Raw genomic sequence first — 18,088 nt, forward strand, 5'->3', positions numbered from 1 at the left:
ACATACACCTTCAAATGTGTGTTTAATTAGATTTCAGTGTATTGTTCAGTTGCTTTGAGTGTGTTTTTTATTATTCGATTTTTCTGCTGTGAGCCATTTTGTTTCAGTTTTTGGTTCTGTTGAGACTTCCAGAGTTTTAGGAAAGCTGGGGAATGCTGGGAGCTTTAGGACTGATTTCTGTCTAAACATGCATAGTATTGCACCATTAGTTGTATAACTCAATCCTTTCAGTCATGTAAAAATAGGATTTTACATCTGCAGTGTGCATACATTCCTAGCATTTGGTATGGCACTGATGGGGCCACCAATGCAAAGTGCAAAAGGCATCGGGATTGATGGCAGATGTGTTTCGCTTTTCTAGGATCTGATGACTTTTGAACATCAGTGGAGTAACTTCTTTGCCAGTTTTGACACTGAAATTCCTTTCATCCTGGAGCTGTCGGAGTCTCAGGCAGGGGAGGTATGTGTCTTATTATTACATGAAAGGGAAACTTTGTTTTCCATTTCTAATGTTTAATTCTTCACAGAGTTCATCAATATGCCAAATGGAACTAGTTGCATGGATGATTCCTTGAAATGACCCAGTTTCAAGCTTGTCCCATGCTTCATTGTGTAAGTCATTTCACATTCAGAAAAACTGGCTATGAATCTATCCAAGCAAAAACAGATAGGTTGCAACTCAGTGGAAATGTCCCTTGTGCAAGCAGTCACAGATCTTCTAGTTGGTCACAGGTATGTGGCATCCCAGAGCTAGGGCAAAAGGCAGTTTGAAGGGCATGGGTTCCCAGATCACTTGGGAAGAGAGAGCAGTACTTCAGAACCCACTACAAGGCTTGGATAGGTTTGGCAGCTTGCAGAGCCAGGCTGACTGTCTATAATGTAGACTTGGTTATAGACACTTAACTGTTCACTTATGGTAAGTAAAAACAGCTTCCAGGTGACTATGCAGGGAAACTTTACAAAATGTATTCTCTTTGCAGGCCAGTAATGTAATATCTGTAATATAAACTACTGATTATTGCTTTTGCAGGCTGCTGCTTATATAGAATTAGCATAGACACCATATATGTTGCAGCAAAATTGAGGAAGAGGGCTACCTCCCACTGTTGACTTTGTGGAGCTGAACATGTTGAGGTGGGCAGGGTGCTTCTCCTTGAGCCTAGCAAAGCTTTCCAGGAAGTTCTGCCGAATTCCTCTTCCAGGGGTTGGATCATCCAATCCTTTTTTTTTCTAGCTGGGGCTAGTTTTGTACTTAAATAGTTATATATCAAAATCAGATTGATTATGTCCTTTGCAGCCAAAGATGGAGAAGCTCTATACAGTCAGTAAAAACAAGACCTGGAGCTCACTGTGGCTCAGATCATGAGCTTCTTATTGCAAAATTTCGGCTTAAATTGAAGAACATAGGGAAAACCACTAAAGCAGAGCTTTCCAAACTTTTTGTGTTGGTGACACACTTTTTAGACATGCATCATTTCGTGACACGGTAACTCAGTTTTACTAGCAAACCGGAGGTTAAACTAACCCGTTATAAGAGATACGGACACATACATAAATTGTAATAACAAAATGTATGGGGATACAACATATATCATGAAAACCTTTCATTTATATTTTTAAAAATATATGATTTGTAAGATAATAACATACACTGTTGTCATTTATGAGTAACAGGATGTAAATATGTGCAAGAATTTTAAAAAGTTGAATAACACCAATAACTACTTACCATTTTAATGGGATGTATGAGGTTGATGGGATGAACACAGCTTTTCAATATTTGGTGGAATATTAGATAAAGACACTCGCATTTCGTCATCAAGCATTTTTAAGCTTCCACGTTTCAGTGTCTTTAAGTTTGCCATCGTTGAAAAGGATACTTCACAAATGTACGTAGTACAGAAGAATTTTTTACGCTTTTTTAGCTAGGTTTGGATGCATTTTTGAAATGTGAATCCAAAAGCTGTCTAAGTCACCCTGTTCATGCATCATTAACGGATTTCGATCATTTTTTATGTCAGCTAATTCTTCTTCAGTAACTGAAAAATTCCTCATTGCAGTGGAAAGAAATGGATTTCTGATCCAATCATAGTCTTGGATTTCAACATTTGGGAAGTAATGATGAACTTTCTCTCCAAGCAATGTTAAACGGTCAACAATTAGCGAGCTGATAATTGTTTTTACTTTCCTTTTCCAAATTGCTATTTTGTCTCTCATAGCACAAATTTTATCTACCGCTGTTAAGATATTTTCTCCTTTTCCTTGCATACTGGTGTTTATTTTATTCAAATGTTCAAATATGTCAGCAAGATATGCCAATTTTGTGCACCAAAGTTTGCTTTGAATTAGATCGCAGAATTCATTTTGCTGATTTTCCTCAAAAAGTTTAAGCATCATTTCCCTCAATTCATTTACACGACAAAGCACTCGACCTCTTGAGAGCCAACGAACTTCTGTGTGTAGTAGAAGCTTTTTAAACCTTGCCCCCATGTCTTCACAATTATGAGCAAATAATCTTGATTGAAGAGGTCTACTTTTAATGTAATTGACCATTTGAACCACTTTGTCCAAAACTTTTCTTAATTCATTTCCAATGGTTTGCGTGACTAGTGCTTCGCGATGTAAAAAGCAATGAGTAATTATAATATTTTCATTCTCTTTCTTTGCTAAAGCTATAAAACCTTTTGTTGAACCAACCATTGAGGGTGCGCCATCTGTGCATATTCCTACACAATTTAACCATTGCAAATTATTTTCCTTCATGAAGCAATCAAAAGTTTTAAATATATCTTCACCTCTAGTTCTTATTGGAAGTTCTAGACAACACAAGAATTGCTCAATAATTCTGTCAGTATGAATGAAGCGTATAAAAACCAATAATTGTGCTAACCCACTGACATCTGTTGCTTCATCTAATTGCAATGTAAAGATCATATTATCGTCTTGAAAAATATCCTTCATTTGCTGCTTAATGTCATCAGACATGTCTTGAATACGTCTTCCGATTGTGTTATCTGCCAAAGGGATTTTATTAACTTCTATCTCAAATTCGGGCCCAAACATTGTTCGAATAATAGCACAGCAAGATTCCTTTATGGTGGTTTCGGCAATAGCATGTGGGTCCTTGTTTTTGGCAATTATTTGAGCAACCAAGTAACTTACCTTTTGAGCTTTTTATGATGTCTTCATTCTCTTTGTGAATGATGCAGACTGCTTCTTTATAGATTTTGAAAGCTCAATAAAGTATCCTACTGGTTTTTCTGACAAATGACAGTGTTTTGAGGTAAAATGACGCTTTAATTTATTTGGTACCATACTTTCATTTGCAAGTATATCCCCACAAACTAAACACTGGGGACAAGGATTGTTTTCATTACCAGAAAATGTGAACCCCAGTTTCATACAATCTTTACTATATAAACAAGGCTTGGAAATTGTTCCTTTACACTTCTTACGTACTAATACAGACCATTCAACAGTTGATTCTTGCGTAGCTTCCTCTGTAGCCGCTACATTTTGTTCATTGCAAACGTCATCTTCACCAGCTTTCCTTTTCTTAATTAGAAAGGTATCCATTTTACGGGTAATTCAACTGCAATTTAATGAATAAATCTATGCAAATTTATTTCTAGGTTTTAACATTAACTAAATATGAAAATAACAGGACTGTTTTTAGTGCTTACCTTTCTCTGTTTTTTCTTATGAAAATAACAGCACCTGTGCTCCACTCCCACAGCGATAAAGTGAGATAAAGATAGGAATCAGGACCAGGAGAAAATGTGAAAAATAAACAAAATTAACTAAAGTATTTACAATACATATTAGGACACATAGGTCCAGGTAGGAGCTCAGCTGCAAAAACACATGAAGTAGAGAAGCAAAAGTCCAACAAAAATGGTGTAAATATATATGTCTCACTACAAGGCTATACTGCTTTAAATATTTGCAATGCCTATGTCCAGAGTACAGTTCTAGCACTCTCCGGTGGTACACTGCCAGTGGGTGGTTAATCCACAATTACAGCAGAGTAAAAATAAAAATAAATGGCAGAAATCAACTGAGCTCCATTCCAACTGGCCAAGATGGCGGACGGCCCGCTCGGTGCAGTCCCAGGTGGCGTTTCCACCTGTGTGCTACTTTGGCCTGGCCGCGCGGCAGCGCAGTGCAGAAGTCCGAAAGAAAGTCCGAAGGGCACGCCCGAAACCACGCAGGGCTGGTGGCCGCTGCCACTTCTCCGCGCCAGTGTCGGCCGAGCTCTGCTCCCAGGGCAGTGCCTCCCTTCCCCTCTCTTTGCCCCGCGCCTCTACCTTTCTGGGGAGCGCAGGCTCGAAGCTCCACACCTGCCCAGCACAGCCCTCCCTGCTCTGGGGGCGTCCAGTGGGCCGTTGTTCTCCCCCGCTGCCCTGCAGCTGCACCAAGGATGTGGGGAAGCCTCTCGCCCGAGCTGATTGCAAATTGCTTTACTAATTGGTCTGCTAACTTCAAATTCTCCACACTCCTCGTGCAGCCAGCGTTACCACACTCCTCGCCGTACCGCCAACACCGCCAATCACATGCGTCCTGCATCAAGACGCCACGTGATCCTAAAGCAGCTAATGTTAAAGCACCTAAGCCTTAGCAGCTAAGCTGCTTTAACATTAGCTGCTTTAGGAAGTTCCAGGGGAGGGACCAAGTGAAGCAAACGTGAGTAAGGAACTCCGCGGTGCCCTTCCGCACAATTTTCGCGCGACACACCTACACACTGCCGGCGACACACTAATGTGTCGCGACACACAGTTTGGAAAGCTCTGCACTAAAGCATTCAGGTATGACCTAAATCATATCCCTTATGAATATACAGTGGAGGTGAGGAATACATTTAAGGGATTAGACCTGATAGACAGAGTGCCTGAGGAACTATGGACAGAGGTCCGTAACATTGTTCAGGAGGCAGCAACTAAATCCATCCCAAAGAAAAATAAATGCAAGTAAGCAAAGTGGCTGTCTGGTGAGGCTTTACAAGTAGCTGAGGAAAGAAGGGAAGTGAAAAGCAAGGGAGAAAGGGGAAGATATATCCAGCTGAATGCAGACTTCCAGAGAATAGCAAGGAGAGACCTGAAGGCCTTCTTAAATGAACAATGCAAAGAAATTGAGGAAAACAATAGAATGGGAAAGACTAGAGATCTCTTCAAGAAAATCGGAGATCCCAAGGGAACATTTTCTGCAAAGACGGGCATGATAAAGGACAAAGAAGGCAGGGACCTAACAGAAGCAGATGAGATTAAGAAGAGGTGGCAAGAATACACAGAAGAACTATACAGGAAAGATCTGAATGTCCCTGATAGCCATGATAGTACAGTCACTGAACTTGAGCTGGACATCCTCGAGAGTGAAGTCAAGTGGGCCTTAGGAAGCATTAGTAACAACAAAGCTAGCGGAGATGACAGTATTCCAGCTGAGCTATGTAAGATCCTAAAAGATGATTCTGTTAAAGTGCTGCACTCAATATGCCAACAAATTTGGAACACTCAGCAGTGGCCACAAGACTGGAAAAGGTCAGTTTACATTCCAATTCCAAAGAAGGGCAACGCCAAAGAGTGTTGAAACTACCGTACAATTGCGCTCATTTCACATGCCAGCAAGGTGATGCTCAAAATTCTACAAGCTAGGCTTCAGCAGTATGTGAGCCGAGAACTACCGGAAGTACAAGCTGGGTTTTGAAGAGGCAGAGGAACTAGAGATGAAATCGCCAACATTCGCTGGATCATGAAGAAAGCAAGAGAATTCCAGAAAAATGTCTATTTCTGCTGCATTGACTACGCTAAAGCCTTTGATTGTGTGGGTCACAACAAACTCTGGCAAATTCTTGAAGAGATGGGAGTACCAGACCACCTTACCTGTCTCCTGAGAAACCTGTATGAGGGCCAAGAAGCAACAGTAAGAACCAGACATGGAACAACTGATTGGTTCAAAATTGGGAAAGGAGTACAACAAGGCTGCATATTGTCGCCCTGCTTATTTAACTTATATGCACAGTACATCATGAGAAATGCCGGGTTGGATGAATCACAGGTCAGAATTAAGATTGCTGGGAGAATTATCAACAACCTCCGATATGCAGACGATACCACCCTAATGGCAGAAAGCGAAGAGGATCTCAAGAGCCTCTTGTTGAGGGTGAAAGAGGAGAGTGCAAACGCTGGTTTGAAACTCAACATTAAAAAACGAAGATCATGGCATCTGTCCCCATCACTTCCTGGCATATAGAAGGGGAAGAGATGGAAGCAGTGACAGATTTTATTTTCTTGGGCTCCAAGATCACTGCAGACGGTGACTGTAGCCATGAAATTAGAAGATGCTTGCTCCTTGGGAGGAAAGCTATGGCAAACCTAGACAGCATAGTAAGAGGCAGAGACATCACCTTGTCGACAAAGGTCCGTATAATAAAGCTATGGTTTTCCCAGTAGCAACTATAAGGACTATAAGGAGCTGGACTCTAAGGAAGGCTGAGTGCAGAAGAATTGATGCTTTCGAACTGTGGTGCTGGAGAAGACTATTACGAGTCCTCTGGACTGCAAGGAGGTCAAATCAGTCCATCCTAAAGGAAATCAACCCTGGCTGCTCATTGGACGGACAGATACTGAAGCTGAAGCTCAAATATTTTGGCCACCTAATGTGAAAAGTCCCTGGAAAAGACCCTGATGCTGGGAAGGATTGAAGGCAAAAGGAGAAGGGGACGGCAGAGGATGAGATGGCTAGATAGCATCACCGATGCAATGAATATGAACTTGAGCACACTCGGGGAGAGGGTGGAGGACAGGAAGGCCTGGCGTGCTATTGTCCATGGTGTCACGAAGAGTCGGACATGACTTAACGACTGAACAACAACAAGTTCTATATGTGCCTGTACAAGAAGCACCCTATTAATTTATTTAAGCCTTTTGCCTTTTCCAGGCACCAAAAAGATATCTGGGTATGGAAGGGATTTAGTCTATTCTGGATTAGTGGGGGTCATTTACAGGAGTTACTGTCGGACAATTTCTAAGTGCAACATCCTACAAGCTCCATTTGCATGAGCTTTCCCCCAAAAGCAGTCAGCATTGGATGTGAATTTTCCTAGGCAGGGAAATAATGCAAACCTTAATTAAGTGTATATCTCAAGTTTGAAAAGCATACACTAAAACATAAACCACGTAAATTCCTTCTGTGTTTCAACCATTACCTTTTGCTAACATACTATGGAACACAAGCAAAACGATTCCGTGGGCATCTTAGCCTCATCATTACGTTGTGAACAGTTCTGCTAATTTTAATGAACTAGTTATGCTTGTCTCTTGACTTTGCCAAAACTAACTATAAGATCAAGACTGATGAAATACACCAGCTGATTGAGAGGATAGAATAATATTACATTGTCATAAAGAGCAAGCCTTCCTTCACCAAGGAGTCTAAAGAAAGTACCCTTTTAGGTATTAAGATCTGTAAACAGCATGTACATCTAATCATTTGATTGATCATCCATGAGCCACACGTGACTTATTTAAAGGTTATGCCATCAGTTGCCATACTTAATATTTCGATCAGTAATTATATAAATACAGGTTACCATAATATAGTTGGTGATTTAATTTCTGTTAGCTATCTTTGAATAATAAAGTGGGGATATAAACTTGTTGAAGAAAAGATATAATCTGTAATAGTATGTAGTGTAGCACTACATATTTCTGATGTCTCTTTGGTTTATTGTTGATCTTTTACAAGTTATTTTTAGCCACCGTGTTAAGATTATTTTTCAACGTTGGTATTCTTTTTTTAATATTTAATTTTCTACCATAGCCATTCCGAAGTTACTTCAGTCATGGAATGATCTCAAGCCATATAACAGACAACAGGTACTTTTACTTTTACAGGTTCCTATGCAAATACAGTGTAATATATTGCATGAAGCAAAGTGTGTAAAAATAATTCAAAGAGCAGGCAGTACTTTGTACCTATAATAATAAAAAATGTTGTGGTACAACTCTGATGAATACGCATTTGTTCCTCTAACCACTTCATCCTTGTTCCAGCAACAGCAAAAGAAGAGAGAGGGAAAATAACCATTAGCTTGATGATTCTAGAGTTTTTTTCTCCCCTACAAATAACCTCCAAGAATATTTTTACCTTTCCACTGACAACATTCCAGAGTACAATTATGATAACAACTGTGTCCCTATGTGCCTTCCCCAACCTGGTGCCCACCAGATATGTTGGAGTACAACTCCCATTATCCCCATCCCCTTCCTCATTCTCTTCCTCACAGATGCATGCAGACAGACCATGCTTGATGGAGATCGTGGGACTGTAGTCCAGCAAATCTGGAGGGCCCTTGTTGGCGAAGTCTGCCCTAGTCGATTGCTTTTAATGGGAAGGATCCAGTGGTGTCCAGCCATTAGTGCCATTTAAGCTGCCCTAGTGGAAACCAGTGCTTGTGCAATGTCAGTAGAGCTAGCACGACGGGTTTCCCTATGTGTCCATCTAGCCTCATATTAGGCCGGTTCGCACTATCAAAATTTTTCTCTTACCACCTTCTTACATGAGTATTTGAACTGGAGACACTTGGGATTAAACCTGGGGCCTTCTGCACTCAAAGTAGGTCCTCTACCACTGGAAGATGCTCTCTCCTTTGTTCAATTTGTGTATGTGTGTTTAAAAAAGCCTGAAAACTCTGTGCAAACTAAAGGTGATCCTGACACTTGAATGATTTATGCAAACGGAACTCTTTTTGCATGCTATCTCTGACTTAAAATAATTTATTTTGATATTAACGGGAGGGTCTAGGACACTGAGGCCTAGTCCTTAGCTACATGGTATGTTCAGCAGCACCTCTGGCTTCGGAAATCTTAATGGCCGTTGCTCGTGCATTTTTTAAGCCTAGCTTTGCAGTTCTAAAAGCTAGAAACTTGCACATTTATGTGCTCTCACTCTGAATATGAGCACATTCCATGCTCTTTCTGCTCTTCTGTGGAATCCTAGCATACACGCACCCTGGCAATTACTGTGAGCTGTACCATCCCTCCCCCAACAGTAAGGAAGCGAATGAATATTAACTTTGAACTTGTGTTCTCTGTTGTCATTGTAACGAAGTACAGACAGCGTTATCATTTTAAAATTCTGTTATGGTTCTCATTTAGAATGTATCAGCCCCTTGTTAACACTTCAGATAAAACTGTCCCCCGAAATCTGAGTTGGTGGTAACTTGTTTTTCATTGTGTGCGGGGTCAGCCCCAGCAGGCAGCCATTCGTACTGTTTGGCACCCATTCCTCAAAGGAGAACCTGAACTCTGGCAACTTCAATTTTCCCTCTGAGGGGCACCTGCTCCGCAGCACGGGCCTCAGTGGGAGCACTGCCAAGCACATGGTAAGCATAACTCCGTGTGAGTTTAATAAGCCCCTGTTAAAATAGCAATATAATACTGCCAGTCAGCAGGTCTGAGCTCAGAGTTCTTGAGATGTGAGAGGTTTCCTATGGAGAGGGACAGTGCTCCATGTGCACCCCGACTGCTGTGCTTCCCTCCACACAATCCTCAGTGGTGAAGCCATGCTCAGGTAGTCCGTGAGACTGTAGCCAGTATTGGTTATGCACATTACAGGCTGGGGCAGGAACAGCTTTCCTGCTGAGGTGACACTAGGTGTTCACTTAGGGCTGGGGTTGATGCAAGACGTTTTGCTGCCTCGAGCAGCAAAATCTGGCTGTTGTACCCCTGTCGCCTCTGTGACATTGCGAGAGATCCGAGGGCACTCCACTCAGCTGGCACCCTGCTTCATTGATTCCCCTAAACTTATTGCTTCCTTATTGCTCAAATTATTGATCAACTACTTGGGTTATTCATGCAGTCGCGCCTGCTCTGCATGGAATTATAATTCTTAGTTTCTCAGGGTGGCCAAAACCATAAGTGGAAGGGATTCCCTTCTTCCTCTCGTTGCTTCTGCTGCTTAAGGAGGGCAGGGGCAATGGCAGGGGCAAGAGCATGTGATGGTATGTGGAGACGAGAGAGCCCAACAGCAGACAAGGGAGCCAAGTGTCAGTGGGCCTGGCCAGGCAAGGAACTATGGGCCCTGTGAACATAACGTAAGACCAGCCCTGCTGATCAGACCAAAGTGGTTCCACCTTGACCCACCATCCTCATTCCCACAAGCACATGCTTCTGAGAAGCCCACAAGCAGGCTCTGTGTTCTCTGCGGATGAGCAGCTGGAATCTAGACTCAGAGGTGGGTGAGCAGCAGCCTTGAGTTCCGAGAGTCCAGTGAGAGGCAGGGGGCGGGGTGGGGCAGCATGCAGCTCAAGGAGCCCAGCATGAGGTGTCGGGCTTGCTCTATTGGGAAGTGGCAAGAGAGTTGCATGCAGAAACCTTCATCTTGGGGCTCAACAAATCACAGGTCCAGGTTAAATGAATGACAGGATAAAGTCCCAAGGAGCTATAGCCCCTCTGGTCCAGGGCCAGCTCCAGAGGGTGTCGGGCATGTACCAGAGCCCACCATGCCAGTTCTCACTTTACCTCAGCCTTCCCCAAACTGGGGTCCTCCAGTTGTTTTGGGCCACAACTCCCATTGGCCATGCTGGCTGGGGCTGGTGAGAGCTGAAGTTCAAAACAACTGGAGGGCCCCAGGTTGAGGAAGACTGTTTGACATGGGGATCCCAGGGAATTCAGAAGTGCAGTGTGAGAATGTTCAGTCTGTAAGCCTGCCTCCTCTTGGTTAAGTCAAACCACCGAGACCCTTCTAGCCTACAAATGACAGGTGTGGCTCTTGAGGATCTCACACAGAGGCCTTTTTCCCAGCTAAGTTCCCCGAGATCCTTTTGACCTGGAGATGGCGGACACTGAAGCTGGGATCTCGTGCATGGAAAAGCATGAGTTTTGTAATTGGGCTTGGAACCGCTCCCTGCAGGGAGCAGCTGCATGGAGCCACTGTATGGGGTAATACTTAGGGTGCAGAGTACAGAAGAATATCTGTGCTATCCACTGTCACTCACTTGCGTGTTTTGTGTTTACTGGCAACTAGGTAGTACAGTGTGTCTCTCCAAAGGGACCTCTGGCTTGCTCAAGGACCTATTTCTTTGGAGCCACTCACACTCCTTACCTTGGTAAGTCCAGCATTGATTGCTGTGTGTGTGTGTGTGTGTGTGTGTGTGTGTGTGTGTGTATTTGGCCTGCCTCATTCCTAGGGCTTGTGGTAGACTGCAGAATGTAAAAATACCAAGACAAAAACCAGGAGGACCAGTAATACTCAGGGGTTTAGATACCATAACCGTCTATGCGATGAGCCAGTGGAGAGCCAGTGTGGTGTAGTGGTGCAGTGTTGGACTGGGAGCCGGGAGATCTGGATTCTAGTCCCCACTCAGCCATGGAAGCTCACTGGGTGACTTCGGGCCAGTCACAGGCTCTCAGCCCAACCCACCTCACAGGGTTGTTGTTGTGAGGATAAAACGGGGGAGGAAGAGGATAATGTACACCACCTTGGGTTCCTTAAAGAGGAAAAATGGCGGGATATAAATATAATAAATAAATATGTGGGCCTTGCCCAAGCTGGGGCGCTCCAGATGTTTTGGACTACAGTTCCCAGCATTCCTGCCCACTGGCCATGCTGGCTGAGGCTGATGGGAGTTGAAGTCCAAGACTTCTGGAGGGCACTGGGTTGGGGAAGTCTGCTCTAAGTTATGTCCGTGTAAAGCCTGCAGTGTCCATCTTAAGTGAATTTGATTTTGTTTTGTGTATGTTCTCTTTGGGTTGAAGTAATTTGACAGATAGTGTAAAAATACAACAGAACACTCCTTTTATTTTATCCTGTGTAGTATTACAGCAGAGTGTCATTCCAAGGGAAGCATTCCAGAGGGGTGACCCAGCCAAGCCGGAAGTCCACAAATTCACTTCATGGGGCAAATGCCCCATGCCTGGTTCATGGGTGAGAAGGCTGCTCAGCGGCACACATCCCCTGTCCTGAGCTCTCCCTTGCACTGTGGTTTGGTGAAGCAGCAGGAGACTTCTTCCACTCTTCCTTACTTCCGCTAAACCACAGTGCAAGGGAGAGAACTCTGCCTCTGTCTTGAGCCCTCTGGATTTCTCACTTGCACTGGTGATGGAATAAAGTAAGAACGGCAAGAGTCTGTTCCCTTTGTTACCTCTTTTTACATGCCAGAGGAAATGAGATAAATGCCAGTCTCTCCCCTGAGGCCTTTGCACATGCCGGAGGACTTTGAGGAGAGAGGTGACTGGTGGTGAGTACAAATGGAGGATGGCTAGTAAGCTAAGCCAATATATTTGGGTGCTTGGTCAAGGCATTCCATGGCTTCCCTTTCCTGCTATAACTGAGACCCTGAAAGACTAAGGAAAGAGTTCCCACCTAGGGTGGCCACTTACACATCACCGTAAAAGATGATATGCACCACTAAAAAAGAGGACACAAATTTGCAAATGCTAATTTATATCTACAGATGCAGACTTAGCATCTAATTAGATATAACCACCAGTAGAGTTGTTGTTGTTTTTTAAGAAAAAGGCTTACAGCTGGCCACTCAACTGAGGGATTTGGTGTTGCCACACTTTACATCAGCGATAGGCAACTGTTCCCTAGTCCAGGATTTGCTTGATGGCAGGGAGGGGAAGTCTCTCCCAATTCATCAAACCAAAGGGGAGCCAGTCATGCTATTGACAAGTAGGTTCAGGGCAGACCAGAGGAAATTTCATATAGCATATAATTAAAGAATTCCTTCCCACAAGGTAAGATGATTGTTCCTTTTGCTGACTTCCGTATATTATTTTTAGGCAGTGTTATTTTAAGCTGTGTTTTATTGTTGGATTTTTTAAATGGATTGTTTTTAGTTCAAAGGGTTGTTTTAGTTATATGTTGTTTGTCCATATGTTTTATGTACATGGTTTTTAAACTTTGGGTATTGTATTTTAATGTTTTAACTTTTGTAAACCACCCAGAGAGCTTCGACCATGGGGTGGTATAGAAATATAATAAATAAAAAAGAATAATGATTGCTTTTTAAAATAAGATTGGGTAAATTCCTATAGCCTTGTGGCAAAACAAAACCTCCCCGTTCAGAGGCAGTATACATCAGAGTGGGGGTAGGTAATATGGTGCCCTCCAGCTGTTTCGTACTACAGCTTGCACAGTCCCTGACCGTTGGCCGTGCTGGCTGGGGCTGATGGAAGTTGTAATCCAAAACAGCTGGAGAACACTAGATCACCTGAACCTGATTAACACAAGCATCAAGCCTGGGCTTTTTAATTAAGCCCAGGATGTTAAGCCAACTGCCTGGGGGAACAGCAGAAGTTCACAGTACTGATTTGCTGGGTTGCATACTTGGAAGGATCATGAGCACTGATTTGCATGCAAAAAACAGGGGGGCTGAAAATAGGCAGAACCTACTTTTAACTGCCTCATACCTGAGCTTGGGGCATCTCACTGCTAATGCAAACTGAAGAACATGAGAGCTCTGCTGAATCAGACTAATTTGGTTCAGCATCCTGTTCCCAGAGTGGCCAACCAACTGCCTGTGGGAAGTGCACAGGCAGGAAGGACACGAGAGCAATAGCGACCACCCGTTCCTGTTCCAAGCGACTGGCATGCAGAGGCATACTGCCTCCAATAGTGTGTGTACTATATATCCCTCATGACTAGTAGCCACTGAGATCTTTCTCCTTATTTTCATTTCACTTGTGAGATGGAGTGTAAGGGCAGCATCTTTTACCACCCCGTGCTAGTGGAATGGGCCACTGATGAAACAGGAACTCGGGCTTCCTGAAAAAAATGGAAATGAACAGCAGCGCTTGTTTCCAGAATGGGACAGGTCAGTGAAGCCCCCAGAAGGGAGCTCCACTGACCTTCCCCATTCTGAAAACGAGTGTTGCTGTTTGTTACCGTGCTTATTTTAAGAACCGCTAGTTCCCATTGTGCTAGTGATCTGTATCTACAGATACAGATCCACAGAACTAGTGGAGGGGCAGCGCGTGTGCAGGGTACTGCCCTGAGTGTTTTTGTGTTAAGTCATTCGCAAAGGCATTAGGCACAGATGGACAACGGTGCAGCACAGGCTGTTCCTTTCTGCTCACTTGTCCTCTACCCCAAATGCCATCACCTCTCCTGGCCTCTTGTGTTCAACACGCACACAGTGCTGCTGTGCGTGTGCCGGTCCATCACGGCCTTTGTTGTCGCTGCTTGGGCCAGCACAGCCGGGGTGGCGGAGTGGGTGTCGCTGAGCAGCAGCTGAGTGGGTGAGAGCAAGGAGACCCCAGCTGTGCTGCAGCTCCAATTATCTGCTGCCTGGGTGACAAGGGGGTGTAAAAAAGAGTAAAATTGTAAAGTCTGTAGTGTAAAAAAAGAAAGGAAGGAAAGTAGAAATTTGATGTCTAGCAATCAGAGTATTAATGGATAATGCCACAAATAGTACAAAATAATTGTGCATAAAATATATGACCAATCTAAACATGATAGAATCCTGAAATAATAAAAGTCCTTCATGTTCATAACAGGCAATGATAATGAGATGGAAAAGAAAGCTGAACAAGTGTAAGTTTTCTCATTTTTCTGTTTATGCTGTCGTCTGTTCCAAGCTGTTCTTGGCCTATCATGTTAATACAGTTTACAGTATGTGCCAGTTTATTTTGCTCGTTATTCTTCAGTGAATAACGTTTTTCCTGCCTTCCAATCCATTGGGTTTGGTCCATGTCTAAAGTTTGGATGTTTCTAGCTTACCTGAGTGATACCATTCAGCTACCACATTCTTTTACTAACAATAATGAGATTCCAAACTCTACCACTGCTGTAGTCAGTTTTTGAAACCTTTGTAAAACTTTCTTGCTTGTCCTATAAAGCAATGCTGGGCTGCGTTAAATGAAAAGTCTAGTAACTAGGCTATAGTTCTTGGTTAAAATACCCATTAATCATCATAATTAGCATTGCATTTGCTTTATTTTCTAGTAAGCTGCTGTCTCAGATCTATGCTGCTGTCGTAGAGGCTGTCCTGGCTTCTATAGACTCCTTTTCAAAAACATCCAATACCACCAAGGTACTAATATTCCTTGTTACAACAGAAAGTTGGTTGCTCTCTCTCACTAGTGTCAAGTCAAGCTGATCTGTCAGTACATTAAGGGCTTAGAATAATAGGTTGCAAAAAAGATCCGCTCTGAAGCAAATTGGAGCCAAAGGACCCTGGATCCCTCTTCTTCAGTCTTAGACCTTGCGCCTTGCTAGCCTTCTTCTCAAGATGGCTTTCTCTCACCTGTGCATGTGGGTTTTTGCATGTTTGAGAAACAAGGCTGGGGCGCTTCACCGTCTCTGGAAGGAATAGAAGGGAGGGTGCTGATGCAGAATGATGAGAGCGGAGACCTCGAGGTGCACTGGAAATACTTCATTTTGAGTTGATGGGCATTTGCCAAACAGAGTGACCTTCTGTACTGTTACTTAAAGGACTCATCATTTCCCCTCCATGGGTGTGTTCAGACATCACGATAACCTCTGGTGGCTTAAGAAGTTACTCAAAGTAGCTGATTTTTTTAAATCTACAATGCCCTGCCACACGAGCAGGCTAATAAGCTGCTGTGAGTAGCTTATTAAGTTACTGTGTGTCATTTGACTCTCACACACACACTCACACACACACCCCTCCGCCTGTCCTGCTGCAGTCCTCCCGTCCTTGCTGTGGCGCTGTTTCACCTCTACAGTGCTGGAAGTTTGTAGGATCCAGACAAAACTTCATACACAGCCTCCCCCAGTCAGGAGGCACCATTGAAACCCTGCGCGATCACACACCAAGCAGCAAAAATCCTGAAAGGGGGGATGTGGTTATAAAACATTGGGGGTTTGCAGGATCGGGACCAAACTCCACACACAGCCTCTCCTACTCAGGAGGCACCCAATCCACCATCGAAACCCTGCATAGTTACCCTAGGGGGCGAAAATCCCAATGCACCAAAAAGGGGTGTGTGGCTAGAAAACCTTGGGGGTTTGCAGGATTGGGACCAAATGCCACACACAGCCTCTCCTGCTCGGGAGGCACCCGATCCACCATTAAACCCCTGTGCATTTGCTCCAGAGGAGCGGAAAAAACTCCATAGGCGCGAGAATAGACATGTCCTTGCCATAGCCAGCGATGTTTGGGCGGGCAGAAATGCACACTTCCATTTTATCACTAAAGCACTATAGTGCTTTAGCGATATTGAGAGTAAAAGTGTCTTTGTGATAAAACAGAGGTGCACATTTCTGTGGGGGGGCCCAGACGTTGCTGGCTACGGCAAGGACGCTTCTGTTCTCTATATTGTCGAAGTGCTATAGAGCTTTAGCAATAAAACAGAAGTGCGCATTTCCACCCCCTCCCCCCAAGACATTGCTGGCAGACATGACACTGCTGGCTTAGTGTCTTTAGTGTTCCCAAAGCTCAGAAGGAGCAGAGCGGCAACAAGTTTGACCACTGTTGCTGCAGGACTCAGTAGGTGACCAAAATATTCCTGTATTTTGGAGGACTCGATGGGGGGTTGGACTCGATGGCCTTGTAGGCCCCTTCCAACCCTACTATTCTATGATTCTATTCTATGAATAACCCACAGTGACCATCAGATGATACGATAACCCACGGTAGGTTAAATAAACCTTACTGCAGACCGTGGGTTATCTGTGTGGGTTATTTTGGTCGCGTAAGCCATCGTGGGTTAAAAATTTCCTAACAGATAACACGATAACCCATGATGGGTTAAATAAGCCATGATGGCTTATTTAACCCATTGTGGGTTATCGTGATGTCCAAACCCAGCCCTTGTTTCTGTTGCTTTAACCATTGTTCTATACAACCTTGGGTCTGAGGCAGCTTTTATGCCCAAGGTCCTGTACTCCATGCAGCCTCTTCCAGTCATGAAGCCATCATACGATGCAGCTAAGGCCCTCATCTAGACTTCTTTATAATGGACTATGGAAAGAGTAAGGCTAGCTCAGCTTCGATTAGTGGGCTTGTTAACTTTTTTTGAATGCCTTGCTCTGAAATAAATGTAATTCACAACTTTGTTTCATATGTAATTATATTATTAGAGTTGTTGAGGTGTAAAGTGGGCAGCTAAACCTGTCCAAGTGCCCTTTTGGGCCTTGGATACCAAGAATAATTAATTTCCCCCTGGGTTCTCATTACTCCTTGGTCAAACATGGTCTGACTTGGTTCTTTTTCCTCTCCACTTCTCTTTACAGGCAAAGGAAGTAGCAGAGCAAATGTTCTTCAGTATGCTTGATGCCTTTGAACTTACATACTTTAAAACTCCATTGTGGTATGTTGTGTTTTTTTTTAAGTTGAGCATTTGTTATTGGGCCATTCTCGTGGTCAGTCATTGCACATGGGGCTGATTTTTTTTTTAAAGTCTTGGGATGGCTGCCACATTTGCAAACTGTGCAACTGAGAGAGTGTCTTGCTTAAGTCCACAGCTCTGCTGCTCCAACTCAAAGCTCTATAAGGTTTTAGAGCTGATCCCTGCTGTTTACCAATTTTGGGGGATGCTTTTGTCTGTGAGCGTGTGTAACACATTTAGAGAAGTTGTGGAAGGCTTTGCCTGTCTTTCTCAGATATAGCTGCATCTGATATTTGAATCTATCAAGAAAAGGAAGTAGCTTTCATACCCATTTTGCATGCGTATGGTGCTGTATCTAGCAGGCCCAAAAGTTTACAAGAGATGCTTAAATTGTTGTGTGATTACAAGCTGCAGGTTTTCTTCTGGTTGTGAGTAATAAAGGGCCAGTTTGCATAAAATTCCTGCCCCCACCCCCTACTCTAAATCTTTAAGACATGTAGACAAGTGAAAAGAAAGTGTACGAAGGAGTTAGTTTTGGTGACTTTAAAGCAGTCAGGTTTGAGTAACACGCAGACTGGTGGACTAGCTTTGCGGTCTGTTTATGGATGCTGCTCTGACTCTTGTGTCATTATGAAGCCTTCAGTCACGTTTTTCTCTTTCATCTTCTCCCTTCTTCACCTTAGCCCAATCTGTGTGTTCCACAAGCAATTATGTATCTTGGCCATGATCTCAAATCACAGGAACTAACTTTCCTCATATTTATCTGCTAGTATGAGCAAGTACCTGTGTGATGT

The 18,088-nt window shown here is 43.5% G+C and overlaps 1 protein-coding gene across 1 annotated transcript in view; it reads left to right on the forward strand.

The window, feature by feature from the left end:
• The window catches only part of DNAAF9 (dynein axonemal assembly factor 9), a 105,403-nt gene that overhangs the window by 37,834 nt on the left and 49,481 nt on the right, over positions 1 to 18,088 (forward strand). The window contains exons 8-14 of the mRNA XM_084855307.1: positions 362 to 460; positions 7,816 to 7,871; positions 9,244 to 9,379; positions 11,023 to 11,104; positions 14,499 to 14,535; positions 14,947 to 15,034; positions 17,200 to 17,276. Coding sequence (XP_084711433.1) covers positions 362 to 460; positions 7,816 to 7,871; positions 9,244 to 9,379; positions 11,023 to 11,104; positions 14,499 to 14,535; positions 14,947 to 15,034; positions 17,200 to 17,276 — 575 coding nt within the window. The remainder of the gene's footprint in view (positions 1 to 361; positions 461 to 7,815; positions 7,872 to 9,243; positions 9,380 to 11,022; positions 11,105 to 14,498; positions 14,536 to 14,946; positions 15,035 to 17,199; positions 17,277 to 18,088) is intronic.

Source organism: Heloderma suspectum, chromosome 5 (assembly GCF_057233095.1).
Source record: "Heloderma suspectum isolate Gila_16-S chromosome 5, 16-S_ref, whole genome shotgun sequence".
Classification (NCBI taxonomy): domain Eukaryota; kingdom Metazoa; phylum Chordata; class Lepidosauria; order Squamata; family Helodermatidae; genus Heloderma; species Heloderma suspectum.